Genomic DNA, 27,812 nt, shown 5'->3' with positions numbered 1-27,812 from the left:
AATAAAGTGAACTCTTGCTTCAAATCTCTGCAGGGATGTCACTGGGTGTATGTCAGAAAGTTTCAGAGTGGAGTGAGGAGAAGACACGGACTAATTAACTCCATGGCTAAAGACAGTTTTGAAAGAAATCTGGGCAATAACCCTATGGACATGGACGCTGCTAGAGAGTTTTACTGCCATCTTGAGGGGAGAAGCTGAAATGTCAAATGTCAATATGCAGCTCTTGTAGAGTGCTTTCATGGTGTGGTATTAATATTTGTTATCCTCCTCAGGTTTATTAGAGCCCGAGCACTGACTTTATAATTGTCTTCAGATTATTATAATTGTCCAGCAGGGGGAGCACCTGAGTGTTTCACCTCTGTTTTTCTCTTTTCAAATAAACCTTCATATACAAGTTCAATTGAAATTCATTCATCAAGACTCAGGGACCATGACACTGTGGATTATTAGTATTGTTGCTTTTTCTGTTTGGGTAAAACCAGGCATGAACTACATTAATTACACTTTGTCAGTTTATTAAAGTACACTTCACTTTTTTTTTTATTTATCCAAAATTTAAATCTAAAGACCAATGTCAATATACAGCATGTTGACAAGAGTAATGCTTATTTCAGGACATAACTTTATATATATATATTTCTAAAGTCACTGCTGTTACAGTTACAAAAAGAGCAGCAGTGTAATCAGCTTGATCAGACTTTCATTATAGACAGAAACCCAGTGACAGCAGCAGCTGTGTCACTGGTGCTAAAGCTGCAGACTGTTGATGAAAGCAGTCTGCAGCTCGTTAATGTCGTCACTGGCCTCTATCGGGATGCTGTACCTGCCCGGTGAGCTCGACAGCTCGCAACCTGAGTTGTGCATCTGCTCATTGTGACTCTGGTTGACGTTTTCATAGTAGGAGTCCCCACAGCCTCCCACTGCGCCGTGGAGACGCTCGTAGGTGTCCAGGTAGTTTTGCTGTGGGGAGAGGCGGCTGGGGTCCTGGGCCTGGTGAGGCCCGTGATGGAGGTGGAGGAAGTGTTCAGACCTGGGGCTTTGACAGGGGCTGTGAGACGGGCTGTGGGGCATCGTGCAGGTCCGTAAGCAGCTATTCCTCCGCATGGCGCGGTGCAGGTCCAGTCGGGCGATAAGTGGCTTCCCAATGTTGATGCTTTTGGTCCAATGAACAGGATCATCGTCCATGGCTGAGAACGTGCCCTGAAGGCACACAGTGAACACAAGCTCCTCCTGTTGTATAAGAGAAACAGGGGAAACATTAATTTCTTTTAATCAATGATATTATCTAAAACTGAAGGTGTGCACAATCATTCTAGGTATCCAGAGGATGACTCCTAGCCAGAGATTTTATGTAAAAATGGACTTAGTCTTCCGATTTGAACAAATGGAGCTCGCAAATTAGGATGGAAGTAACAGTTAGCCAACAGTGAGTGACTGTTGATTGAAAAAATAACTCAGTTTGAATGGAAGTCAATGGGAAAGTGAGCCTACTTCTCACTAGATTTATAAAGTCAGTAAACATTTTCCTAAGAAGTTACATTTCTCAATCACTTGGTCTTAATGGCACCTGATGTCAATTGTGTTTAGAGGAAAACAGTCGGCACCAGTCAAACTGCAAATCCTGAGGCTTCAGGAATGTGGTTTACAACCAGAAGATGGAATGACACAAACATTTTGCCAGAGTAATGTGTAGGACAGAATATAACTTTATAGTATAGTATAGAACTTCATAGTATAATAATTGTACAATATAGTATAGTATTGTTGGGTATAGTATATAACAATCTGTAAAAAAAAAAATAATGACATTCCTGTCAGTATCACCTGTATTGTTTCACTGAGAGGATGTTAGTGTGGCAACATAAGCATTCTGCTCTGCCCGCCTTCATTACAGCCTCACAGAGCTGCAAGCATAGCTATAGTCTCATATTTATTTATGTTTCCTTTATAGGATGAAAAGTATTTGTATATACACCCCAAGAGAGACAATAAAGGGTCTCAGAGTCTCTGAATACTAGTCTCTGCACATTAAATATGTGATATGACTGGACTTGGTAACATTTCTGCATTAAAACATCTAAAAACAACAACACTATGGTATATATTTTGCTGAGTAAAGTACAAAGTACAAAATTAACAAACACTATTAAATTCCATAGAAATTCAGGGTAACGGCCATTTCATTTTGATTGCCTTTTAATTATATCATCCAGTTTATCCATATCTACTGTAACTTCTTGGGAAAGAGAACCCTATGAAATGACAGAATTAATTTTTATGTCACTAAAGAATCACGACTACTCATTTGTCTGTGCCATTGACTGTGCCTTCTGCTGCCAAAGTTCTCTCATTACAGGAAGAACCAAGCAGGACAACAATTCCCATGATCCCCCACTGCATCCAGGCTTAAACTAGGTCTCTTGTTATTATTTGATTGAGAGACCCCTGGTGGCAGTACAGTTACATTGAAGCATTTGGCAGTAATTCCATGCATTTGAAAATGATTTGAGATCATGTTTGGACAAACCAAGACAAAGCTTGTTTAGTGTGGAGTCTTTACCCTGAGCTTCTGCAGTGAGCTGAGTCTGGTGTAAAGACAGTGCTGTGGCAGGCTGCGGGACAGGAAGTAGATTCCTGTCTCTTCTGGGGTCTCTCTGTTCATCTCTTTGGGATCCACATCAAGCTCCTGCAGTAAGGAAAGCAATCGGTTTGTAGTGTACAGAACGCATGCATGTATGCATGTATATAATCCACTTGTTTTCATGATGGTATACTGACCTGTGAGAAGTCAGTGACATGAGCCTGGCAGAAGGACATGTCTTCAGGTTTCTTTACGATGTGTGTGTAAATGACAAGCACGTTGGAGAACTCAGCAGCGAAGCCCAACTTGATCTGAGCCCCGCAGTCAAAGATGAGACTCATGCTCTCAGGAAGCTCTGAAACAACGTACAACAACAAGGACAGATTTAATGTAACCTTACTTCCAGAAAACCCACTGGCTTCTGACATAGTGATGTTGTGTTTGCTTGTTTCTCATCCTAGGTGTGAGCATGTGTGCATAATGTGAGCGAGCGCCGTGTGCGTCATCGTCAACATTTGAATAAGCGTGCGGTGCAGACTATGTAAATAGAGGCATCTCAGTGCTGTGATATCAAAACGAGATAACAAACATTTTAAAAACGCAATAGAGAGCTTTGTGTTGTTTCAAACTCACCATGAGCCTTAGCCCACTGGCGACTGGGACCAAGAGTGAGGTCAGCGCTGTCACCGGGCAGGATGGGATCGGTCAGAGCTCTCCTCTCGGACAGGCTGCTGCGGATCTCCAGAGCCTGCTTCCCCCTCGTAGCATCAAATTGACCCATGTCTAGTTGAACACACAGGAACTGATGTTGAAGGCATTTTATTTGCTTAATGTAACCATTAATGAATAGCAAAGGCATCTTACAGCAGCCTTAATCCATCAATCCAGCAAAAAGGTATTTTCTCCTTTTTCTTTATTGATGATAACTTGTCATAGTAATGTGTTCTTCTCATTTTATATCAGAAGTGACGCCTAAGTTGCAAAAACTATAATTTTATGTTTGTACACATACTTTAACTTTCTGCCACTAGGGGTCTTCAATGAAATAATAATAGAATACCTAGTTTGGTAATGTCATGTGAATTGTTCTTCTGCATCACTGTTCATGCATCACAGGGAGAACTTGGATGGCAGAACGCTCAGCAAACAGCAATTTGTAGTGTATTAGTTACACACATTAACATTGAAAAACTAACTAGTAGTAAAGAATAAAAGCAGGTGGCGTCAATAAAAGGTGATCAAAACTTAGAGTGAATAGAAATACAGATTTCTAGTACACTGAAGTACACTATTCAACAAAATATTTAATGATAGTCTCGTTTTAATATTTTAATGCACAAAATATTACATATTGCATCTTTAAAAGAGTATCTATGCCTCCCTTACCTTCAGCAACTCTGTCCAGCACCACTGTGATCTTCTCGTCATCGAGCAGTCGCTTCTTCAGAAACTTGACAAATACACCGTTGGTGAAACCACTGGAGCTCAGCTCAAATGCTTCTGCATCTTGGCACCTGTGCAGCCCAATGAAGGATAAAAACGTCTTACTATTTTGTTTGTTTTTTTTAAGGCAAAGGTGTACGTGATTGTTCTTGAATGGAGAAATTAGTATCGTGAACTTGCGTTGCGTATCCAAAGACTATGTTGGCCGTGACCCTCAGGACAATATTTGTCGCGCTGTCATCATGAATGTTCCTGCAAATGTAAGCATTTATGAACGTGAGGTCCAAAATAGGGTGACAAATCTCCAACAGTACTATAATGTTAAAAGAAAAATCCTGTTTTTATCAAATTTCACATATACAAGCCATAGTTTCCAATGAATGATGATATCATTCAGAAGTCTTGTTACTTGTGGCCAACACTTTTAATTGCAAGAAATTGCACACTTTAGTTATTAGATTTATATATTTATTTCATGCATTAATCTCAAACTAATGACATTTTAACTGTATTATTAGCAGCTTATCAGTGGACATGGTATGTCTATAGTATTTGAACAACACAGGTGGTACACACATTGCTTTTTTTGGGTAACACTTTGGAATAGGGAACACATATTCACCATTAACTAGGTGCTTACTAACATATATAAGTAGCATACTAGCCCTTTATTACTAATCATTAAGCACTTATTAACACCTTATTCTACATTAACACTTATTCTTATACCTGAGCAACTCCCGTTTTTGCATTCCTCCAATAGACAAAGTAGTCTGCCTTTCCCGGCCATGTTTTCACACTCCCTTGTCTACTGTAGCACCTAGTTAATGGTGAATATGTGCTCCCTAATCTAAAGTGTTCCATTTTTTTTATTGATAACCTGATTGAGAAGGAACTCCACTCACCTCTTCCTGCACATGTCCAGAAGAAAAACATTGAGGCCTGTCTCCTTCTCTTGCATCAGTCTGAGGATGCTCTGCACACACAAACAGTTTGCCGATCGATATGGGTTTGGTGCATCTACCGGCACCATGAAACTGTTGCCGTAGTTCTCATATCCATGACCAGCATAGTACAGCAGACCTGAAGAGGAAGGTGCTCATTTTCATTCCAGTAGTTTAAATAACAGAAATTCAAAAGGGTTAGTTACACAAATAAAAATCCTAATTCCAACATACCATAGACGCCCTTGTGAAGGAGCAACAGGAACTCGTCGACAGCGTTCCTCATTTCTGACTCAGTGAGGTCCAGCAAAGAGACAACCTTAAAGTTCAGCTGCCGCAGGAGGTTGGTGAGGTCGTACACGTCCACCATCGCAGCTTTGAGCTGTGGGTGGTTCTTGTAGGACAGATTGCCGATCAGCAGGGCCACTTTGTCAGTTGCTGAGAGAGGACATGCATACAAATTTAATAACTCTAAAAAAAAAAAGAAACAATTATCTTTCGTAATGATTCGCCCCATGATCACAAAGTACCATTTAGTATAATTTTCTTAACTTTAATCTATGACGGAGTGAGGGAAAGATTCAGCATAAAAATTATTTGACTATTTGTAGAAAACGGAACCCAACCATGAGTTCATAATGTTTGTTGCTAACAGCACACAGTCAGGTAGTGGTGATAAAATCATGATAACAAAGTAATGTATACAGGAAGGAAGTGGGTCATAGTGCACTGAGTATCAAACACAATAGAAATGACAGCTATTCTGATTGTCTTATAATACCTTAAGCTTTCCAATGTAAACCAACCTGTTCTGTGTCACCTTTATTATTAATTATGACTTATTTTTATGTCATCATTCTCTGGTGTTAAACGTTTTTCCCTCCACTTTATCCGCTAAAACTTACGTTACAAGAAAGCAGGTTCAAAGTTTCACATCCTTATTTTAGCGACCACAGCGTCAGTCATGAGAGAACGATGGCAGACATACCAACGTGCAGTAACACTGGCATTACTAAATATGCAAAAGAAAAACACTTGAAAGACATGTACCATAAAGTTGATCTGGAATGCTATTTAGGAAGAGTTCACTGGAACCTGCGATAAACACACAGCAAAGGTTTCATACAGTTAGTACAAGTGAAATGTGTTCATAAACATGTATACACACATGACGAGTAACGGTCAGACTTACCTTCTCCAATAGCATAAACATCATCTAGGAAGTGAAAAATAAAACACATGGTGAGCTACTGAAAAGAAGTTGTCTATTTCATGGGGGGAAACATTACCAAAGAGAAAGTAAACCTTACACCAACGACATCTGACATCCACTCGAGTAAAACCAGAATGATTAATTTTCCTTACTGTTAACAGATCCCATGAAAATCTCACTTTCCTTCTCCATCTGCAGCCTTTAGTTCCTTCTATCTATGTATTAGTGACACAATCTTCACATCACTAATTCATATACAAAAGAACTGTTATAGATACAAACAGGAGTAACACGGTCACTTCTTTTAAATTGTCAGATGACAATGGAATAAGCTTTACTTGCTTTGACACGTAGGCAGTTATACAGTTTAGTATCAGTGTAACAGGATTAGTTCAGTATTGGGTTTGGTCTTTTCATGGAATTTGTTGAAATAGAGATAAATATACCCATCTAGTTGATTGAAAAAGACATTAGTCAAATCAAAAATCATGCACGATCGAACGCTGTGAAGATGTGCTGGTTAGTCTTTATAGAATGATACGATTGACATGATTAGCATGCAGCTAATTGCTCAGTGTTATTTGATTTCCATTTAATGCACCACGTCCCAGGCTTTTTCAACTCTACCTTCAGAGCACTCCATTGCCCCTGAAACCTGGACAGCTATCCTTGGTGCTTTTCAGTCAAGAACAAAGCAAATAATCACTCAGACATGATGATGATGATGATGATAGTGAAGCTGCTTTTACTGAGCTGTTCCAAAAATGTGGTGACATACCTACAACAACTTCAACCTCATTGGTCCACATTCTCTCGGTGCTGCCGCTGATCTCACAACGATACCTGCCGTGGTGATCCTGCATGACGCGAGGAATCTGAAATACATAGAGACTTTTTAACGGCACCTAATTTTCTTACTTTCTAATGCCCTTCGCCCCTAGCCGAGTATATGCCGTCACCATGTTACTTTTAGATCTTGCCACAGCTCATGGTTAGTGGTTTTGTCGGGCTGCCTGGAGTAAAATATGTGCCTCAGATAGGTCTGTTTTGGTTTCCCTCCAGGTCTATGAATCATAAAGTAGGGCTGACTTGATGATGGAGTTGAGGATACACATTTTTATGGCTGTGCAGATGTTTCTTCATGTCCAAATATTCTTAAGCGTGACAAAAGTTGCTTTGCAAATGCTAGCCTTGATGTCAAGATCTGTGCCCCGCTTTCGACCAACTACAAGGTCAACAAGATTTATGAGGTGATACCTACTAAAACATTGTAAACATGAGATCATTTTTGCAACGCAATATACAAATCAAAACTCTCCTCACCATGAGTTTCCTCTTTGTGGCGTTGGGGACCGGGACTCCATTTCTGTGCCACTGATATCGAGGGATCGGCCGCCCCACGGCTCCACACTCCAAATGGAGGGCATCGCCCATATATAGCTTCTGGGACTGAGGCTGGATCACCAACTTCAGCCGACCCTCTAAGGAATGATAACTCTGCCCTGATGCCACGCGGAAATGTAGCATTATCAGTTTATTGTTTAGAATAATATGCAAACCAACCAACAGCAGCTGTTCAAATACCCTTGCAGCAGTATCTTACCATGATTTGTGTTTACATTTAGAACATCCACCTGAGCCCACTGACTGAATTCAAACGTCTCTCCACAGTTGACCCTGCAGATATAAAAGCCGGCGTCCTTGACGTGGACTGGACTTATCACCAGGTCTGGAGACGTGCTGTTTGGTACCTGAGATTATGAAACATTTTGAAAAATCAGTTTACCAATATAAAAATCTCATCTCCTTGAAAGTTCTCTTGTATCTTAGGTGTCACTGAACTCCTCACAGCTGCAGCAAAGACTGCTAAATGTGGGTAAGCAACCAAAGATATAGAATGCAGAGAAAATAAAGTGACGTAAAGTGACTTAAAAGAATACTACATTAAAATTATATAATTCAAGTATGAGTAAGAGAGCCATTTGTCTGTTTTTTTCATATTATAATCTGCTTAAGGATAAAAATAAGCATTTTTGGTTTGGTCAAAGAATGACGTTTCTCGACTTGGAAATGCTCAGGGAGTGGCTCAGTCACAAGCACATTGTGGTTGTGATCTTTATCTCCTCTCCTTTCAGAATAGAAACACAATATGGCCAGGTAAAATAAAAGTTTGTTTTAGTATCTGAGCAGCACAGATAGAGAAGTACCACTGAAGAGGATTTCAAGCCCGAACCTGTTACTCTGGCACTTTGCAACAGTTTGTGACTCATTGTTTTTTCTCCTTGAAATTTCCTTTAAAAAACTGAGCGGGGCAACAGATACACTTAACTGATACTGATGTACAGTGAAGACGGTTACAGACAAAATACAAAAGCACAAAGGTATAAAGGCTAGAGACATTTCGACAAGCGTGACATTTTATTGACTCAACAAGTAATTCATTAATTCACCTGGAAAGAAAATAATTGACTAATCAAAAATCAAGTAATGCAAGAAAAAAAAGTGTGTGCTTGTGTCGTAGCTCACCTCCTCTTTACCTTTGAACCACTGGTGATGAACTGGAGATTTGCCCACAGCGTGGCAGCTGAGTCGCAGATTGTGTCCAGAGAGAAGAGCCAGAGATTGAGGCTGGATGAGAATCTGCAAGGCTGAAGATTAAAGAGACCTTTAGTACTTTGCCTTACACAGTTAAAATGTGAAATATCTAAAGCAAATACATGCTGCTTCTTTGTGAATCTCATTTATTTAGGTTGGTGTTTAAAAGGCAATAATACACTTAATACCCTCTGATAAATAAAAAGATACCTGGCATTTAAAAACTCATAACATTATAACCACTCATGGGTTTGAATGTTTTCTCTTTCAAAACCACCAACTAATTGTGTTGCAATGACCGTAAACTTATGTAAGCAAATCATTGCCGTTTAAAACCTATAAATGTGAATCAAAATAGATTATTTCCATGACATATTATCGTAGGATCCAACTATTTAACAGCTACAAATTAGTTCAATTTTGATGAAAAATATATGTTGCATCAGAAACTTTTATTTAATCACCTTCTTTTGCGTGATTTTATATTGTTGATTTTAAATTGTTTGATGTTTTAAATGGTTTTAATTTCAATAATTGATTTTTTAATTGAATGTGTTTTAATTTCAAATGTATTTCCTGCCTGTAAAGCACTATGAATTGCCTTGTGTAAGAATGGCGCTATACAAATAAACTTGCCTTGCCTTAAGATGCAACATTCAAATTTGAACATCCGATACACTAGCAGTGAACCCTTAACATGAATCTGATTGTTTAAATGCTGCTATATTTCCCAAGAACCTGGCCTGACGCTGTACATTCACATTTAAGCTAAAAATAGAACACAAAGAAAAGAAATTCCACTCATATCTGGGTGGTTGACAACATAATAGTAACAGCCGCGGGGGCGGGGTCTACTGTACGTGATGGTTTCAGGCATTGCACAGCCTCGGAGTTTCCCAGAGTTTGGAGGTAGTCCATCAGGTGACCCGTGGTGCAGCCTCGCTCTCCCATCAGCCTCAGGAGCATCCGGCTCGGGCTTCCCTCCAGCTCCAACACCTTCAGAGAGCACATCTCCATGTCCTGAAAACTGCAGAGGAAGGAATCGGATATGAAAATCAAAAACTACATAAGTTTACTAGTAAGTAAATAGAAATAAATTCACAGAAAGATACTGACACAGCAATGCAGCCAATGCAGCCTCTCATGTGTAACTGTCAATGTGAATTTAAGAATCAATTTATGGTTACAAAGAAAAAACAAAGCATACACACAAATGTGTGAATATGTAAGCGACAAAATGAATCGTACACATTTAGACATCCGTTTCAAACAATATGCTCAAACACAAACAATAAAGAATAAAGGAATGACCTCTCTTATACAATTCATAAAATGTAAATCAGACATAAACATGTGTTTGATGAAATCTAGGAAATCATTGCAAGATCTATAGCTCTGGTTTGATATTTTAAAGACATAAGTATTTAAAACTCAAATGGAGAAAATAATAGGCAGATTCAGTAATACAGAAAATAAGTGTTAGTAGTTTCAGCCCTAGTTATATTTACTTAGAATAATGAATTCCAGATCCTCTAAGCAGGTGGACATGCAGTGTATAATTACAGCATTATTACTGTTGTTGAACTCTCTATTATATTATATTCTTAACGGTAACCAATCACTGCACAAGCTTTAGTCTGGGTCTTTTTTTCTTTTTTTTAACCCACCTGACTTTAAACCGTCTCTCGTTACCGACGATCTCTCCGAGTTTTCGCCATCCTCTGTCACTGGACTTGTCCAACACCTCACATAGTTTCTTCACGACCCCCTCCTTTAACAAATTGATCTTCGTGGGCCTGTCCACGCAATCCGACATGGTTATAGCCAGCGAGACGCGTCCACCACGGTTAGGGTTAGGGTTAGTTCTTTCTCAGTTGATAAAGTGAAAAAAATAAAAAAACGTCTACTTCCTGGAAAATGCGATAGAAGTGATACTGACACGCCCACTTCACCTACTGGCGGCCTGCCTTTGCCAAAGATTGTCTATGTGTCAAGATGATGCACTACACTGTTGAATATGTAAATTACATCCCCTGAGATGTCGAGGGATCATAAAAAAGTTACAAAAGCATGCAACACAGAATTTAAAAAAAAGTAATAATAGTCTTTAAATTAAAATAAATAAACTTTTCCTTTTTACGTATTCACAACAAACTAATAAAAAATTGCTAAAGAAAACAATGTTTGGGGGCCATACAATGATGGGATGGCTAGCAGTGTTAGCGAGTTAAGCCCAATTTATACTCCTGCGTAAAGTGCTCTGCGTAGCTACGCAGAGTCCTCTGCGTCGACGCAGAACCTGTCGAAGAGCCTCTGCGTAGTCTCCGGGTGCACGGAATATTTTTTAAGTGTCCGTCACTCCGTCAAGGGACTACGGAGACGGCAAGAGCTGCGATTGGTCCTCAGGACAGGCCGAGCTAAGCTGCTCTGTGCCGGCTCTCAGTGCGCTCCGGGCGTCCTGACAGAGGCGGAGCTGATCCCCGCCGATAACGCCGCTGCCGAACTATAAATACGTCATATCTTAACACACACAGCACATGTTTAGACTCTAAATGGCCAATTTCTCGCCTCAAATTATCTTAAAACTGCGTTCCGTGACACAGAAAAGTGAGAAACGGCCACTTTTTCAACAACAACAGTCTTTCTCTCTCTTTCTTTCTCGGACGCCATTGCTCACTGTAGCCAGAAGCACAACAACCTTGCGCAGCGACCCCTACTGATCGGGCGGGAAATTGCAGCGAGTGTCCGTCACCACGACGCAGAAGTATAAATGCTCGAGGCGTCTCCGTGGTGACGCAGACGGATAACGCATACGCAGACGGAGAAGTATAATGTGGCCTTTAGCTGTCATATATCAAGATGGCCGCTCAGTTATCATAAATACTAGGGGAATATTTTGCTGAAGTTGCCTCAGCCATGACAAACTGTGACATAAAACATGACTTTAAACATTGTTGAAAAATGTTGTGGGGTCTTGTGTGTCATTAAAGTGTTGAGTAGCGTGGCTCCTTTAAGGGGGTGGAGCGGTGCGCCAGTGCGAGCGTGAGGTGTGTGTGTGCTAGTGCGAGAGACTGGTTACTGGTTAGCAGGAGTTATTAAAGAGTTTAGCAGCACAGTTACAGTGAATGTCACAGCTGTTTTCGGTGAATAAAGGCAGTCGCTTTCTCAAGAACAAAGTGGAGCCTCCGTGTGAGTTGTTTGCCACCGCTGGAGATAAAGTGAAGGGGGTTAGCTCCGAAGTTAGCATCAACTTCGGCACCCTGGAGGAAACTCTCCCCTGTGTTTACCAGCTACGGTCTGACAAAAGCCTCAAAAACGTGTTTTTAAAATCATGACCACTTCGACATCCACGACCCTCTTTGGTGTTCAAAAGTTCAGACTATGTTATCGATAATACACATTATTAGCACAACATTCCACGTGTGTTCCTGTCAGCTCAAATACAAAAACACGCGTCGATCATTGATGTCAAGTGTCTGAGTTTAATTTTGAAATATGAAACCGGAAGTTCCTGTCGCGTCATTTACGCGCCTGTGCGATCATCACAACACATGCGCCGCCGGTATGTTTTGAAAAAGAGCCACAGCAACAGGAGCGGATTGCGCTTTGTATTTCACAATTTGGGTGAAATAGGAGCGTATGAAAATCAATATGCCAAAGTTTGTGAAGAAATGCAACAGCCGGCAGACTTCTGTCAGCGAGTACTTCACCAATCTGAGTGGGATTAACCGTAATCCTGCTACACAGCAGCTTTCAAGAAGCAAGGTGAGAAGTTCAGTCAGTGAATGCACCACACACACACACACACACACACACACACTGGAAAACAATGTGGCTGATGCATTTGACACAACAGAACTAACTAAGTAACTTTTATGTTTATGACTGTGTTTGCAGTTTTAAGTCGCCACTGTAAGAGTTTTTTTTATTTACCCTGCAGCAAAACACTGAATCACTGACACCCTGATCTTCAGTGCAATTTCTAATCTGATCCCCTGCTCTCCATAGTCTTAACCTTTGATCTGTTTGGGATTTATTATCACCATCAAAGTGCTGTGAACAACTAACCCCTTACTCTAATCTTAATAACCACAACTGATCTTTACCCTCATCCTAACCAGCCAATGTGTGGTATAATGTGATTTTTGGTCCTCAAACCACAAATACTAGAACACACACACTGATCCTCAGCTGTTCTTCTCCTGCAGCAGAAACACAAGTCGGCGAATGATTTGGAGCGGCCAAGAAAGCGAGCAAAACTCTCTTTGCCAGATCAGCAGCAGCAGGAGAGAGATTTGGACTGTGAGCCCACGGGAGCCTGTCAGAGCACAAAAGGTGGGTTTGTGTGCTCACAATGCTCAAATATATGTAAGATAGCAGTATAGATAGAAGAATAAAGTGTTTTGCTTCAGGGTTTGCCTCTAACATAGACCCAGACAGTGAGTAGAAAATGCATTCCATTCCAAAAACATGGTTTTACTAAAAATATTGAACTCTCCTTTCAGTCACTCACACCAATACCACTTCTTCAATGTTAATTTGAGTCAAATATTTATTTCTCCTCTGTGTTCAGAGACAAAGCTAACATTGAGCAAAGGAGCGCGTGGTGTTTGCTCCTCCACCCTGGAGAAACTGAGAGGCTTCACCTGCGACGCTGAGCCCATGGTCAGGCACGGTGATGCCCTGAGTGAGGGAAACAAGGCGGATGGTGCTTGCAGTGTAATCTGTGACCAAAGGAGCAATGGCCGCCCTCCCATGGAAGAACCAGATCAGCGACACAGCTATAAAAAACAGCCTCATAGTTCAGAAGAGGAGCACGAGGATGAAGAAGTTGAAGGAGGCGAGAGTTCAGGGACGGCTGCTGCAAAAGAGGTACCGATATGAATTTTGACTCTCACCATAGGGGAATACAGTGTTAACGTTTAACAGCTGCAGGGAAAGTAAACAAGTAAAGACAATCTATTGTAAGTGTGTATTATAAACACCTGGAGATATAAGAAATGTAGAAAAAAACAAATAAAGGATATATACAACACAGGTAAACTGTGTTAGGGTTTATTTTATAAGATATTGCACATGAGGGCAATAAGAGAAGGTTTGTAGTTGAAATAATCCATGGCACAAACATCATAATTATGTCTTCACGGCATATAATAAGTACAACACAGAACTTCAGTAAAGGTAATCTGCTATGTGTACACTAGGGGGCAGTATATATCAATTTACTACTTGACAATGTTCTCAATAAATTGATCTCTATTAAAACTATTGTACACACCTGATTCAAATAAATGGGTCGTTATCAGGCTTCAGCAGAGCTTACTGACGAGCTGACCATTTGAACCAGGTGTGTTTGAGCAGGGAAACATCGAAAAACATGCAGGACAGTGGCTCCCCAGGACCAGGAGTGAGAAACCCTGGGGTAAACTATGTTTTCCATTGTTGTGTTTTCTTCCTTTTGTAGAATATCTGCTTGTCTCAGTTCGCAATATCAGGACGAGGAGGCGGGAAAGGAAAAGGCATAGGGCCGAGTCGTCAGTCTGATATCGGCGCCTCCTCCAGATGCTCAAAAAGCACATACACTCCCCTGGAGCAGCAGGTCGTTGAGCTGAAACAGCAGCACAAAGACGCCCTGTTGGCCGTGGAGTGTGGCTACAAGTACAGGTTCTTTGGAGAGGATGCAGAGGTGAGATACAATTCATATATTAAGTATAAATCTTAATATGACTGACTGAACTCATTGCCACCAAACCTGTCCTGGGCAGGGAAGAGTCCATTCAATCGTAGTATGGATGTGGGTTATTCTTATAGGAGTTAGGACCTTTTTTATTGTGTCATTTTGAATGGGAAGCAGCCATTTTTGGAGGACATTTAGGAGGAGAAAAAATAAGTTATATGTGTGTGCACCTGTCAACAGATAGCTGCAAAGGAGCTGAATATCACCTGTCATCAGGATCATAACTTCATGACCTGCAGCATCCCCACACATCGACTCTTTGTTCATGTCAGGCGCTTGGTGTCGCATGGACACAAGGTGAGAAATGATAAGCAGATAGCAGATAATGAAAGAATGAATAATATGTAACATGTATTGGAGCTGTCATGATCAGTATTTGACTGACAATTCACACAGCGGTCCATTTTACGATACTTCAATCGAGTTCTTCAGAGCCACATTGTCTCTTCCTGCTACACTGTCGTTTTTACATTTCTAGGTAGGTGTGGTAAAGCAGACTGAGACGTCTGCAATGAAGGCCTTAGGAGCTGGTAAGAACACTCTGTTCACTCGGCAGCTCACCGCTCTCTACACCAAGTCCACGCTGGTGGGAGAAGGTATCCTTGTATGTACACTGTGAAAGGCTCTGCATGTATTAAATCAGCCTTAAAAACCACACCAACACCATGTATGTCTAAAGCTGTGTCCTTGACATTATTATTGAGATGTAAACCCAGTCTGTAGACTTGGGGATGTGGACGAGGAAGCCCCTGGTGATGTGGTGATGGACTCGGCTGACAGCTTCCTGCTGTGTTTGAGTGAGAAATGGGATAAAGTGAAGAAGCAGCTCACTGTTGGACTCGTGGTGAGTATTTGTACTTGTTGATGTGGTCACACATACTATCATTTCTCAATCAAAACAACAACAGAAGACCCGTTTTGATGATGTCAATAAGCAGCATGGAATAATGGGAATTGTATGGGAATGATAATGGGAATTCTATATTATCTTTCGAGAATAAAGTTGTAATATTAGGAGTATGAAGTTGGGCTATTGTTGTAATCTTATGAGAATAAAGTCACAATTATTATTCAAGCTCAGCTCAGCTGCAACCTGCGTCAAGATGAAAAACGGGGAGCATTTTGTGTAGTTGTGTTTTGGTTTGGGCTTCACAAATAAGAAAATACACACTCTTTTGGCACATCAGCACCACATTATTATCAGCATCACGCATTTTGTGCAAGATTGTGCAAGAAACTGAGTCTGTTTGGGAGAAAGAATCACACAGACTTGGAGGAAATCATCTCTTTTGTGGAGGAGGAAGTATTTTTTTGCCTCATAATATTACAACTTTTTCTTAATATTATGACTTTTTTTGTCGAAAGATTGAATATTGGTTTTATTTTCAGTTTGGCCCTAAGACTCCGTCGTAGTTTAAAGCAGATGATGTAATTAAAAGGCAACCAGATTTGTATGGCGAAAAACAATTCTCATCCAATAATAATAATAATAATGATAATAATGATATATAAGAATAATAATTGTTGGTGCCTCTATTACCTCAAGGTGGCAGCAGCAAGCATTAGCGGACTACACTTGTGCAGAAGTGATTGAATTACGGGGTTTCTTGAATGCAGAACGTAGCCATACTCTGAGCTCTTTTATTTATTTATTTATTTTTTAAATGTATCTGTTCTTGATCTATGTTTGTGTTTCTATATGTAGGCAGTTCAGCCCAGCACAGGCGATGTATTAGTGGACTGTTTCAGTGATGGTCAGTCTCGCTCTGAGCTGGAAGCTCGAATCCTAAAGATCAACCCGGTGGAGATCCTGGTGCAGTCCGACCTCTCCGAACAAACCCACAGATTCCTACAGAGCTTCAGCAATGCCAGGTAATCTGCCATGAGTCCACCAGGGGGCAGTATATATCCAGTTGCTTCTTGACAGAATATTCTATCTAAGTAGTGTTGGAGCTTAATCTGGGTCATTCTCAGGGACTGGATTAAGTTTAACCCATGCAGGGTAAACAGTGTTATGTCTGGAGTTAGCAGAGCTTATTTTGGAGTGAGTGATGTGATAATAACTTGAATGACTGCAGCTGAATGTCATTTAAATGTTCATAAAGAGACCGGAATTTAACTGAATTTTTAAAATTGGATTTTGTAAAGCCTGAAGATGTGACCCATGAACACACCCCCAGGAGTTCCCACGGCATCTTACCAAGGATGCACTTGTTGCTAAAGCTGCTTTGTTTATATTTGCTGTACACTGATAGAGGTCATTATATACAGTCTCAGCTGTTATAAATGGTGAAATCAAGTGACAAGCTTTGTAAGGTACCTCTGTGCAGTCTTTTCTAAATCTCTCTCTTGTGGGTACCACAATGGGGTAGTTTTATGTCTGAACACTCTTATTATCTTTGGATGTGCATTTTGTCCCCATCATTTACATCAGGGGTTCTCAAAGTTTTGATACCTGAGGGCCAATTTAGGAACCCAACATTGGACTGAGGGCCCCCAAAGGAAAAAAAAACAGAAAGAAATCAAATTTGTAATCATTTTAATGACCAGATTGCAGTTCTACAGTTTAGCGTTAACTAATATAAGCGTTGATATAATGTAATTTAAGCATTAATATAATAACGCTTTATAATTTACTGGGTAATTACCCAGTATTTTGGCCATTGTTCTTACCTTCTAATTACAGGTTAATACCAAGTAACACATTTCTGCTTACCATATATTTACTGGGTAAATAGTTAGTAATTGGGGGCTGTAGCTAGCTGCTTATTACCAGCTTATAAACCAATAATACACTAAAATTCACCATATAGAAACCAGGTAAATACCCAGTATTTTTGTTTACACTTATTGATCTGTATCCAGTAATGTCCAATAAACATTTAACAAGCTTAGTCGCTCCTGGATTAAAACTATCAACTTTAATTCATTGCGGGCCGCCAGAAATGTTTCTGCGGGCCGCCACTGGCCCCCGGGCCACACTTTGAGAACCAATGATTTACATCTTAAAAGGTCACTATGGTAAGAAATAATGTGCAAAAAAATAATCAAACACTGTGATGATTACGTAGTCAAGCTTACACTCCACATCGTTTTCAACCTCGGTTCAAAAAAAAAGCAGACTTCCATTCATGCACACACACGTCTGCTGCACGAACCACGTCACAGAAAGCCGTTCAACCCTCTGTCCACTGTTCATCGATTGACTAATTGCACAGCTAGCATCAATAATGCTGAAGTGCTGTATTAGACACCTGTTGCCTCACACATTGTGCCACGGCGCGGCTCGACTATGCTGACACTCGGCACCCAGCGTGTTCACACCGATAGGGAGGAGTTTCTCTGGAGGCTGCCTGTGATTGCATTATGCAATGAAAATGAAATGAGGAGCAGAGTAAATTAGATTAGAAGGGGATGGTTGGATAAATGGAAGGGATGTCTCTCGCTTTCACTTCCTTGATTTTGCTTCGCAGTTTATCCATTATTTCCTTTTTTTTATAATTCCAGTGCCCATTTTACCGCTTTTATTTCCCTGCCTCTTAGATATGATGTTATTCTGGACATTTCTGTCCATTCATATTTTCCTCCTTTTTTTCTTTTCAGCTATTCATGTATTTGTGATCACAGTGGAGATGGATTTGCAAAGGCTATTTAATTATTGCGCTCGAACAGCGTGGCTCTTTCTCTCTGTGAACGTCAGACACGGGCCTCTTCTTAATTTGCAGCTTTATCCGACAGAAACGGGATAGCTTTTGTCTGTTCAGCTCAGACGGAAAACGTCTCACTTTTTCATCACACAATCAGCTCAGCGAGGCCCTTTACAAATCACTGCCGCTGGTCTCCTCCCAAGACGTTTTACTACATGCAAAGTTATTTTCTCAGGTGTGATTCATCCTAGTGAGAAGAATTGCACTCAAAGAGACGTGCGTTATACTGAAATACAGATGCTTTACTGAGCGCTTACATAAAATAAAGTGCTCAAATTAAATATAAGGGATTTTTGGGGCCACTGACATTTGCTCTACATTCTGTGTGTCTCTAAGGTTGACTGATGTGTGTGGGCCTCAAGGCAATGGGCTGTACTTGTATGTGTGTTCATAGAGCTGCAGGTAATGAGTCCCAGGGAGGTTGGTAACTTATTTACTTATTCACAGCCTGGAGCAGCAGTGACGATGAGCATAGCGACTGGATAGCTCCCTGGCTGATGCATTGGACACAACAGAACGACGTAACTTTTATATTTTATGACTGTGTTTGCAGTTTTAAAACGGCCACTGAAAGAGCTTTTTTTTATTATTTACCCTGCAGCACAAGAGACTAACACCCTGATCTTCTGTACACATCAATTTCTGATCTCTTGGTCTCAATATTCTGTCATAACCTTTGGTCTGTTTGTGATTGATTATCACCACCAAAGGTCTGTGAACATAAAATACACACGCACACACACAAACAGAAGGACCTAACTGCTGAAGGAGTATATGAAGAGCTCATGCCTTCATCTCTGCAGTGACAGATTAAACCTAAATTGCAATTTAATGAATGTGAATTTCCCAGATCTCCTATTTTTTGGAATGATGACATGATTGACATTTTGTGTTACTTATTTTTAAAATAGCATGCTGAGCATTAGCATTTACAGTCCCAAAGAGCCACTAAAAACACCAAGAAACATATCAAATTCATCTGTTGGTTATATACTATGTAAACTTTCATTTTTAAACTGGGCATATATTATTGGAAGTTAAACAAAAAGGTTTTTAATTTCCCCCCAGGAAGCTTAAAGACCGATTTAAGACCTTAGAGTCGTCATAATCCCAAGGTTATGAAGCCTGTTCCTGTCAGGATTTGCAGAAGTGTTGCACCGCAACCCTCCGTCCATGGATCAATATCTGCAATTGCCACGGTTCTTGCAATCCTCATAATATGGTTGAATAGACTGTTTAAATGATGAATGGTAGTTTCACTGTCGGCCGGTCTATTGATCACACGATATCTGTTCTCATTTTAACCAATGCTGAAAATGTGCGCGTACGTGTGCGCATGCATGCAGCTTTCTATGGTTTCTATGAGGACAACAAAGAAACGTGTTTAGACGAGGCATTTAGTTTTCATGGTTAGGTGGCTTGGGAATTCCTTATTTCACTGAAGGTCTTGTTTTGTGTGCTTTTTCATGACCAGTATTACATATGTACCCCAAGGTGCTGTCCCTAATGCGGTATAACCTATTTTTTGAGGCCCTAGTTAAAGTTAAAGGGGAAAGGTTAGGGTCAGGCATTAACTAGTTGTGGGCAGGGTTAGTTATGAAGCTTTGTTTAGGCTGACCAAGTGAATGGCGGTCAATGCAGTGTCCTCATATGTGCAAGTGTGTTTGCGTTAGGAAACGGAGACATAGAAAAAGCTTCAGCACAGTGTCCACAGCCACGTGCTTGCCTTGGTTGCCCTGGCAACAGCAGATCAGACACGGCAACCAAGTCCTTGAAAGCAGCAATGCCTGGAGAGTGAATGGAACAATAGGGAGATGTGATGGAGCACAGGGGAGATGCAGGGGAACTGTGTGTTTAGGTGTTTGACTGAGGTTTTGCCAGTGTGTGTGTGTTTATGTGTGTGTGGAGTGTAGTTGAACAAAAGGATGACGGGAACATGCAGTACTGCTGTGTCTAATTCTTGTCACAGAGAGAAAAATTATGAGACATCAGATGTTGCGTTTCCTTCATTGATCCGGTCGGTACAATCACAAGCATCCAGCCAGACACTCAACTCCAAGTTGCTCCTGACGGCTGCACCCACACCATATGAATGAGTATGACGTGTGGTAGGGAAAAGCGCTGCACATGGATAACGCTTGAGTGTATGGAAAGCAATTTTGAGTGGTCAGGACTAGAAAAGCACTTTATATACAGGCCGTTTTCAATTTACCATCGCTGCCCTCTGCAATCAATGGTGTCATGCTGCTTCCCTCCAGTGCTCAGGGAGATGACCAAGTGAGAGTTGAGAAGAGAGACCCGGCTCAGTTTGAGTTCGCCTCTGCAATGAACACAGTCACTGAGTTCTACTGCGACAACAAAGCAAAAGGTGTGTGTGTATGTGTCTCTATATTCCCTCCAGTTTCTCATACACTCTGGCAATTCTGATGTAACTGAATGAGTCTTAGGAAGGTGTTTGTGACACAGTATTGTCTTTTTTTGTCTTTAGGCGCTCACTCTCTGTCCAGTGTAGCGTCCTTGGAGAGCCAGGTGATCTGCTGTCTGGGCCCGCTTATCCAATACCTCCAAGATTTTAACTTGGAGAGAGTGCTTTTAAGTGAGAGGTACACACACACACACAAAACATAAGCAAACACACACACACACTTAACAACTCAGGGTCCAGGCTTCATCATTATCCTGGATATGTGTCTAAGTTTGAGAGAAATGTGGGTGGAACTGCACATTACCAATTAAGAATATAAACACTTAACCACTAAAAAGTGGAACTGCATTGTAAAACTTAAAATAATAAATTAATAATAAGAAAAAATGTCCTGCTCAAATTATGTAACAGTTTTCTGTTCCAAACAGCTCATTTCAGCATCTCTCTTGCAAGTCGGACTGTATGGTTCTCTGTGCTACTACCCTGAGGAACCTGGAAATCCTCAAAAATCAGGTGAAGATCACGTCTCTGCAAACTGATTACACTGCACCATACGCTACAACTGTCTGGTTGGCAATGAGCGATGTCTTTACTTTCTTTCTACTTTAATCTCTAGTTTTGCGTCTATGAACAGAAGAGACTAAATGTTTCCTATTTGTTTTAGTGTCGGCTGCTCACCCTTGAAAATGACACCAGGATAACCTTTATCCAGTGACTGTATATGATTTTGGTCCAACCCAGAGAAGACAGTTTACACCGTTACATGCACAGTAGAATGTAAACATTAAATTTAATGTGTGATATGAGTTGAAAGAATATGACCAGAGAAGCACACATCCTGCTGCATATTACACACACTGTTTGTGCAGCTATGACCACTGCATTGATTTCCATTCATCCTCAACCATACCACATTTTAATCTGTGCCCTAAACTTATTAGTGTCAGGGTTTGGTTTCAGTGAGGACTTCTGGTCCTGACAAGACGAGTGTTTATGCCAGAAAAGGTCCTAAAAAGACAATGAATGCAATTACACACACATGCACATACGTTTGCACAGCTATAAGGGCACTGCATTGACTTCTATTCATTTCCACAGCCTACCTTTTCCCTAAACTGCCAAACCCTAATTTGAATCACACTTCACATCTTAATCCTAACATTTTCCACATCCTCACAAACAAAGTTCTGCCTCTATAGGACTAAGCTTTGGTCTCCAAGAGGACTACTGGTCCTAAAGACTACTGGTACCAAAAAATAAAAGTCCTACCGAGGTGAAGGAGTGTGCACACACACATACGTACATATGTTTGCATAGCTATTCTTAGAAAACTGCATTGACCTTTGGAATCTTAGCCTTAAACTTAACCAGTTCCTCAGAAATGAGGTTCTGCCTTATTAGGACCAGAGTTTAGGCTCCAAACTTTAGCCTAAAATTCAAGCTTTCTTACTCATCTGCTTGTGTCTTGCATCACCAGGTCACCACTTTAATTAGTCATATCAGAGAGTTTTGCAGCCTTAAACTTTCCTCCATCTTTAAATGACAGACAGATGGTGGCGTGAAGGGCAGTCTTTTGTGGGTGGTGGACCACACTCGCACTCCATTTGGGAAGAGACTGATGAGGAAGTGGGTGAGCCAGCCACTTACAGACCCCCAGTGAGTACCCTCTGATGCTTAGTTAAGCATCTATCGGTGCTTTGCCAGTCTATAGTCAAAACTATACATAGGATTAGAGAAGACTAGCAATGCAAAGCAATAACATTACTTTTAATCTTCATTTTTGATTTTCAGGTACCTCCACATTAAGGTTCAACTTGGCTTAACTGTGAATTCAATAAATATTTAGAAGGTTACTGCTTCATAGCAAAAATCTTCTTCAAAATGGAAGAAATCTGTGAATTCAGACGAACCATTTTTGTTTTTGAACACAGCAGAATTCCAGGTTTGTGTCCCACTCCACAAAAACAAGATACTATTAAAATAAGCAGCCAAAAGTACTATTATTTAATTGTAAAAAGGTATCCTAAGACTGCTTTTTTGGAGAATATTTTAATTTAATGGCTTTTTTCGGACTTTACAAGGTCCACGTCTTTATTAAAAACGATCTACTCCAATGCTGCTTGCACTCTACAATATCTAAGCTTTGTTATTATGAATGTAAAAAGGCACCCATTAAGTGCCCACTTTCTTATTTGTCACTTAACGAAGCAGCTGCTCGTCTTCTCAGAAACACAGCAGGGTCGGAAATCGCACATTAAAAGCTAAAATTGACATTCACAGCACTTCTGCTGCAAACAACCTTTCACTATCCATTTTACCTCTGTCTGTGTAAGTGTCTGGTTTCCCTGTTTGTGGCCCTCCCTCTGCCCCATGTGCATGGATTATAGGTGTGGATTGGGCACTGCTCTCAGATTATATACTGATAAATCCTCTGCAGGATTTCAACATCAATAAACCCAGATTACAGTACACCCAGCCACAGTAATTCCGAGGCACGCAATGCAAAAGCAAAGGACATAAACACTCGCGCACACATGGACACACATAAAATGACATCACTAAGCTTGTCTTGATCTGCTTTTCCAGTCCATCCAATAATCTGAACGGTTTTGTGGTCTTTGCTGCTTTTATAGAAGTTTGTTGTCAGTGTTTATCTGTAATGTAGCTCTTTTAAACTTTAAACTTCCATGCATGTTTTAACTTAATAAATATGTCTTAGAACCTGTCTTGATTTGAATATACCAGGAAACCTATACAGTAACAGGAAAAAGCACAAATCACAGATCATCTCACAAAAAGATAATCATTTGCAGTTAATTCTTCTCTGTGACCATACAGAGCCATCTCAGAACGACAGGATGCCGTGCAAGAGATGTTGCAGTCGGACTCTCTCACGTTAAATTCCGCCAGATCCCTCCTGTCGCATTTGCCAGATCTGGAGAGAGGCATCTGCAGCATATACCACAAAAAGGTAAATAGTAATTAAAGGCTGTGATTATCTGCTCATTTTAATATGTTTAATAACGTTGCCCAAAATGATGGAAAAACTGCTTCAGTTGAGAATGAAACCCAGGACCATTTTTCTCTCCCTTGGTTTCTCTCACCACTTTCACATGGCTTCATGATTAACAGCACAGAACAGTCACCTCAGTGGCTCTTACCTGATTGTCTGACACAATCTCATTTCCCATCGGGCCCATCGTTGAAATGTCAGAGGAAGGTTTCATCTAATGTGTGTGTGTGTGTGTGTGTGTGTGTGTGTGTGTGTTGTCCTTTTCTTGCATAAACACTGACCTTGGCGGGACCATTGGTCCTCATGGAGACCAAAAACCTGGTCCTTATGAGTTAGAAGCTCATTTCTGAGGAGCCGATTTTCATATTTGAATTGTGGTTAGGTCAAGTTCAGGTATTAAGTGGTTATGATATGGTTGCATTTAGGGATAGAGCTGCAACTAACGATTATTATTGTAATCGATTAATCTGCTGATTATTTTCTCGAAACGAAGAAAATATTCACATTTAAAAAGCTGAAACAATCAGAAATATTGTTTGAATCATGATAAAAGCTTCAAACCGATGGATCGATTATCAAAATAGTGGACGATTAATTTAGTCAAAGATTAATTGTTTCAGCTCTAAAGTTAATAGAGTGTCCCAAGAAGAATAGCTTGTGTCTTGTGTGTGTCTGTGATATTTGATCATTTCAGAAAGTTGAACATTAAAGGTGCCATATGTAAAAATGTGGCCAAAAACAGTTACTACATTCAAATTCAAAATACCGAGGTCTTTTAGGTTTCGTTTTCTGACGTAACTGGCAACCCGTGGTTGCTCGGCATCTGAGACTCTACTGACTGCAATGGTTGGTAGACGGCGGTAGGTGGCGCCACATGTGAAAACATGATTTCAAAACATAACCATGATTTGCAGTCTGCAAAATATTTTTTTGTAATGCAAATATTTTGTCTGTACTGTTGTTGTTGGTGAGTTCAGTTTGTTATATGAACATTATTCCTGAGTCTCTGTGACATATTGGGAGGATTTTATGGGCAGTTGCTTTAGATTTATTACATAATGCACACACACACACAGTGCAGCATTTCTTCTTAAAACACTGCTGTGACTTAAATTCACTCAGACAGACATTGAATGCCTCACCCTAACCACAGTTCAAATGTTAGCCTTCATTTTATCCAGTTTCTCAGAAATGAGAGTCTGCCTCATCAGGACCAGGTTTTGGTCTTCATGAGCACTACTGGTCCTGACAGTGTTTATGCCACAAACTACCCACTCACACCCACCCACACACACACACACACACAACCCTTAATTGTCATTTCGCCCATCTCTAGATAAATGGGCCTGTGTGTAATGGCCTGTGTCTCTATTACTCCATTGACATAATGGGAGGGAGGACATGCTTATGGTTTCCTGTCCTGTCTGTTTGGGTTCATAAAAGAGCAACATGGGGGTTGCTGACATGGGGGACCATTAAAACGGCAGCCTGTGATAAATAACGTGGACCAATATCTGTGTGGCTCTCATTAACCTTTCATGACATGGTGCTATACTGTGACTTTGTTAATGGCTGTATGAAGTCAATTTAATCTACAGTACCACCTCTCCTCAGTATTGTATTGATTAGTCATTCATTTTATTTCATCTTACATGATCACAGTTTTATTTTTGAAGCCATGGCATTGATCTCTATGTATTGTTTATACAGCTTTGTTTTCAATATTGTGGATTGTGACCAATTACCAGCAGAGATTTACATAAAATTTTTTTTTTTTTTTTGCTCCTAATGGAGTCAAAATCATCTTTTGTGGTGAATGTAAATCAAGAATCCTGTCTCTATTTTGTATTTATGTATGTGTTTGTGATACATTATTTTACAACCGCTGTCTGCTCAACCATTTATGCCTTACGTTTATGCATATTCTTGTCTTTGTGTGTCTTTCAGTCTTCCACGCAGGAGTTTTACCTCATTAGTAGCAGTCTTTGTCGCATAGGTCTGGAGCTGCAGGCCCTGGTCCCAGCCATCCAGTCACAGATCAGCTCCAGGCTGCTCCAGAGCATCTTGTTAGATGTCCCTAAACTGCTGGCTCCAGCCCAAAGTTTTCTCAAGGTGCTCGATAAAAACGCGGCCAAGTGAGTATCCTGCGCCGCGGAAATTAGGTACAATCTCGGATGAAGAATGACGGTGTTTTGCACGACCGGTGATTATAAATAAAGTCTTTAAATTGCAATGCATAACACCATTGGTCTGTGAAGTTTACAAGTTTCATTCAGAAATCTGGGAAGAAGGATGTGCGAACAAAAGCCAGCGCTCACTCAAGACATCACATTTTCCCATTTGCAATATTACAAAATGGAAAATTGCTGCAAATTCTTTCTTTTTTTAAAGTGTTGGACTTCTTGATTGATAAACAATTGTTTTGATCTGTTTACTGTCTGCCTCTTTTAGCATTAGTGGAGAGGAGGGCCTACTGTAACAAAGTTATTGATGAAAAAGATGTTGTGCCCAATACAAATTAACCGATACAGTGTACTCTGCTAGTACTGTAAATACTTCATGAAAAAAAAAGAAGTTGCAAGATTTGTCATGCCTTGCATGTTTGACGTGGGCATTAGATGTGAGTGTAACTAATAAAATCATGGCTTTGGGTCAAAGAGGTTGGCAGACATTTGGTGGTTTGATATCCGTGGCCTCTGCTCTGTGTGCCAACCCCAAAATGTTACTGGCGACTGTGCTGGCTATGCCATATGCAGCAGATGAGCTCTGTGTGTGCGTTTGTGATAAATGTGATGATGCAAGACAATGCAGTAGGTGATTTTAGTTTGTCTCTTAGTCCACATAATATAACGGTGTGTTTCCACTCCCCTCTCCCTCTTTTCATTCCGGAATGAATCAGGCTTGACCAGCAGGGCCTTGTCTCACATTTGGGTTTGTTTATTTGTCAAGGTTGGGGAACAAGACTGAGCTGTTCACAGATCTGTCCAACTTCCCTGTGCTGCGGGAGCGGAGGGAGCAGATTCAGACCGTCCTTAATGAGATTCAAGACCACCGCAAAGAAATCCAGCAGATGCTGAAAGCCCCCGGATTTGACTACAAAACTGTCTCTGGGCAGGAGGTACTGTCTGTGTGTGTGAGAGTTGGTTGTAGGAGATTGATGGCTCTTTGTTTGGGTGAAAGACTGACTTGCATTCATGATCAAATTTCTATGTGTGTGTCAGTTTTAATCAAAAGTGACTGCTCTGATTGCATTCATCAAAGTCTCCCTCCTCGTCCTTGTCCTCTGCCCTCAGTTTCTGATTGAGGTGAAAAATACGCTGGCGTCTACTGTTCCACATGACTGGGTGAAAATCAGCAGGTGAAGTTGTGACACTGGTTCTATTTTAAATGATAAATGGCTTACATTTTGGACATATGACTAACTGTATAACTACCCCCAATCTTTCTTGAATCTTCTTTTCACTCTTGCTGTGTTTATGTATCAGCCTTTGAAAAAAGTTTCCCTTCAGAATTCAGGACACAACATACAACTCATTATGGTTAACAAGTTGACACACTTTGAAGAAGGCACAGGACAGTTTGGTGTCTTGTGGTCACAGAACTTGTCAGAGCTCATTATAGGGTGTCTTATTTTTCTCACGTAAAATCTAAAACTGAAAACAGAATACCAGAGTAATTATTCATCGCTTCCCCTCCCCTTATTCTTTTGTAGCACCAAGACGGTCGGCAGGTATCACTCTCCTTGCTTGGTGAAGCGCTACAAGGCGCTGCTGCAGCTCCGCGAGCAGCTGCTGCTCGACAGCCAGAGGGAGTGGATCAATTTTTTGGAGTATGACGGACACTTGAACTTTACGCACACCTGAGAATAAACTGAAATTAATAATAAATAAATAAATAAAACATACCAGTTTCTGGTTCATCCTGCCAGAATAGTCTGTTTTAACGCACCACCAGGTTTGTCTACTCAACACTGTATGTACTTACCTTAACTTACTCCAGCATTTCCTTCCCCTCTCTCTCTCTCTATTCCTGTAGTCAGTTTGGAGAGCACTATCACACCATGAAAAGGGCTATTAGTCACCTAGCAACCGTGGACTGTCTCTTTTCATTGGCTGAGGTTGCTAAACAAGGGGACTATTGCAGGTAACGTCCAC

General features: G+C 40.6%; 2 protein-coding genes across 2 annotated transcripts in view; one reads left to right on the top strand and one right to left on the bottom strand.

Annotated features, from left to right (window-relative positions):
* Nucleotides 1–747: 747 nt before the first annotated feature.
* malt1 (MALT paracaspase 1) lies at nucleotides 748–10,592 on the bottom strand (the record flags this gene model as incomplete). The annotated part of the gene is made up of 17 exons (XM_083904980.1): nucleotides 748–1,230; nucleotides 2,561–2,686; nucleotides 2,779–2,936; nucleotides 3,215–3,364; nucleotides 3,968–4,095; nucleotides 4,205–4,276; nucleotides 4,930–5,107; nucleotides 5,203–5,406; nucleotides 6,019–6,063; nucleotides 6,161–6,184; nucleotides 6,809–6,856; nucleotides 6,960–7,056; nucleotides 7,505–7,683; nucleotides 7,785–7,932; nucleotides 8,708–8,829; nucleotides 9,637–9,803; nucleotides 10,444–10,592. 17 exons carry the CDS (start codon nucleotides 10,590–10,592, stop codon nucleotides 748–750), a joined length of 2,478 nt encoding a protein of 825 aa, XP_083761106.1.
* Nucleotides 10,593–12,426: 1,834 nt separating this feature from the next.
* Nucleotides 12,427–27,812, top strand: part of msh3 (mutS homolog 3 (E. coli)) — a 34,871-nt gene continuing 19,485 nt past the window's right edge. The window contains exons 1-18 of the mRNA XM_083904499.1: nucleotides 12,427–12,541; nucleotides 12,985–13,111; nucleotides 13,350–13,648; nucleotides 14,241–14,462; nucleotides 14,694–14,810; nucleotides 14,992–15,109; nucleotides 15,218–15,357; nucleotides 16,219–16,385; nucleotides 20,479–20,588; nucleotides 20,709–20,823; nucleotides 21,074–21,158; nucleotides 22,192–22,301; nucleotides 23,484–23,616; nucleotides 25,606–25,793; nucleotides 26,608–26,776; nucleotides 26,952–27,016; nucleotides 27,371–27,487; nucleotides 27,694–27,801. Coding sequence (XP_083760625.1) covers nucleotides 12,428–12,541; nucleotides 12,985–13,111; nucleotides 13,350–13,648; nucleotides 14,241–14,462; nucleotides 14,694–14,810; nucleotides 14,992–15,109; nucleotides 15,218–15,357; nucleotides 16,219–16,385; nucleotides 20,479–20,588; nucleotides 20,709–20,823; nucleotides 21,074–21,158; nucleotides 22,192–22,301; nucleotides 23,484–23,616; nucleotides 25,606–25,793; nucleotides 26,608–26,776; nucleotides 26,952–27,016; nucleotides 27,371–27,487; nucleotides 27,694–27,801 — 2,504 coding nt within the window. The 5' untranslated portion in view covers nucleotide 12,427. The remainder of the gene's footprint in view (nucleotides 12,542–12,984; nucleotides 13,112–13,349; nucleotides 13,649–14,240; nucleotides 14,463–14,693; nucleotides 14,811–14,991; nucleotides 15,110–15,217; nucleotides 15,358–16,218; nucleotides 16,386–20,478; nucleotides 20,589–20,708; nucleotides 20,824–21,073; nucleotides 21,159–22,191; nucleotides 22,302–23,483; nucleotides 23,617–25,605; nucleotides 25,794–26,607; nucleotides 26,777–26,951; nucleotides 27,017–27,370; nucleotides 27,488–27,693; nucleotides 27,802–27,812) is intronic.

This window comes from Microchirus variegatus, assembly GCF_963457635.1.
Source record: "Microchirus variegatus genome assembly, chromosome: 18".
NCBI classification, from domain to species: Eukaryota; Metazoa; Chordata; class Actinopteri; order Pleuronectiformes; family Soleidae; genus Microchirus; species Microchirus variegatus.
Note: the sequence above shows the minus strand (reverse complement) of the source record. Positions and strands in the feature narration are given on the sequence as shown.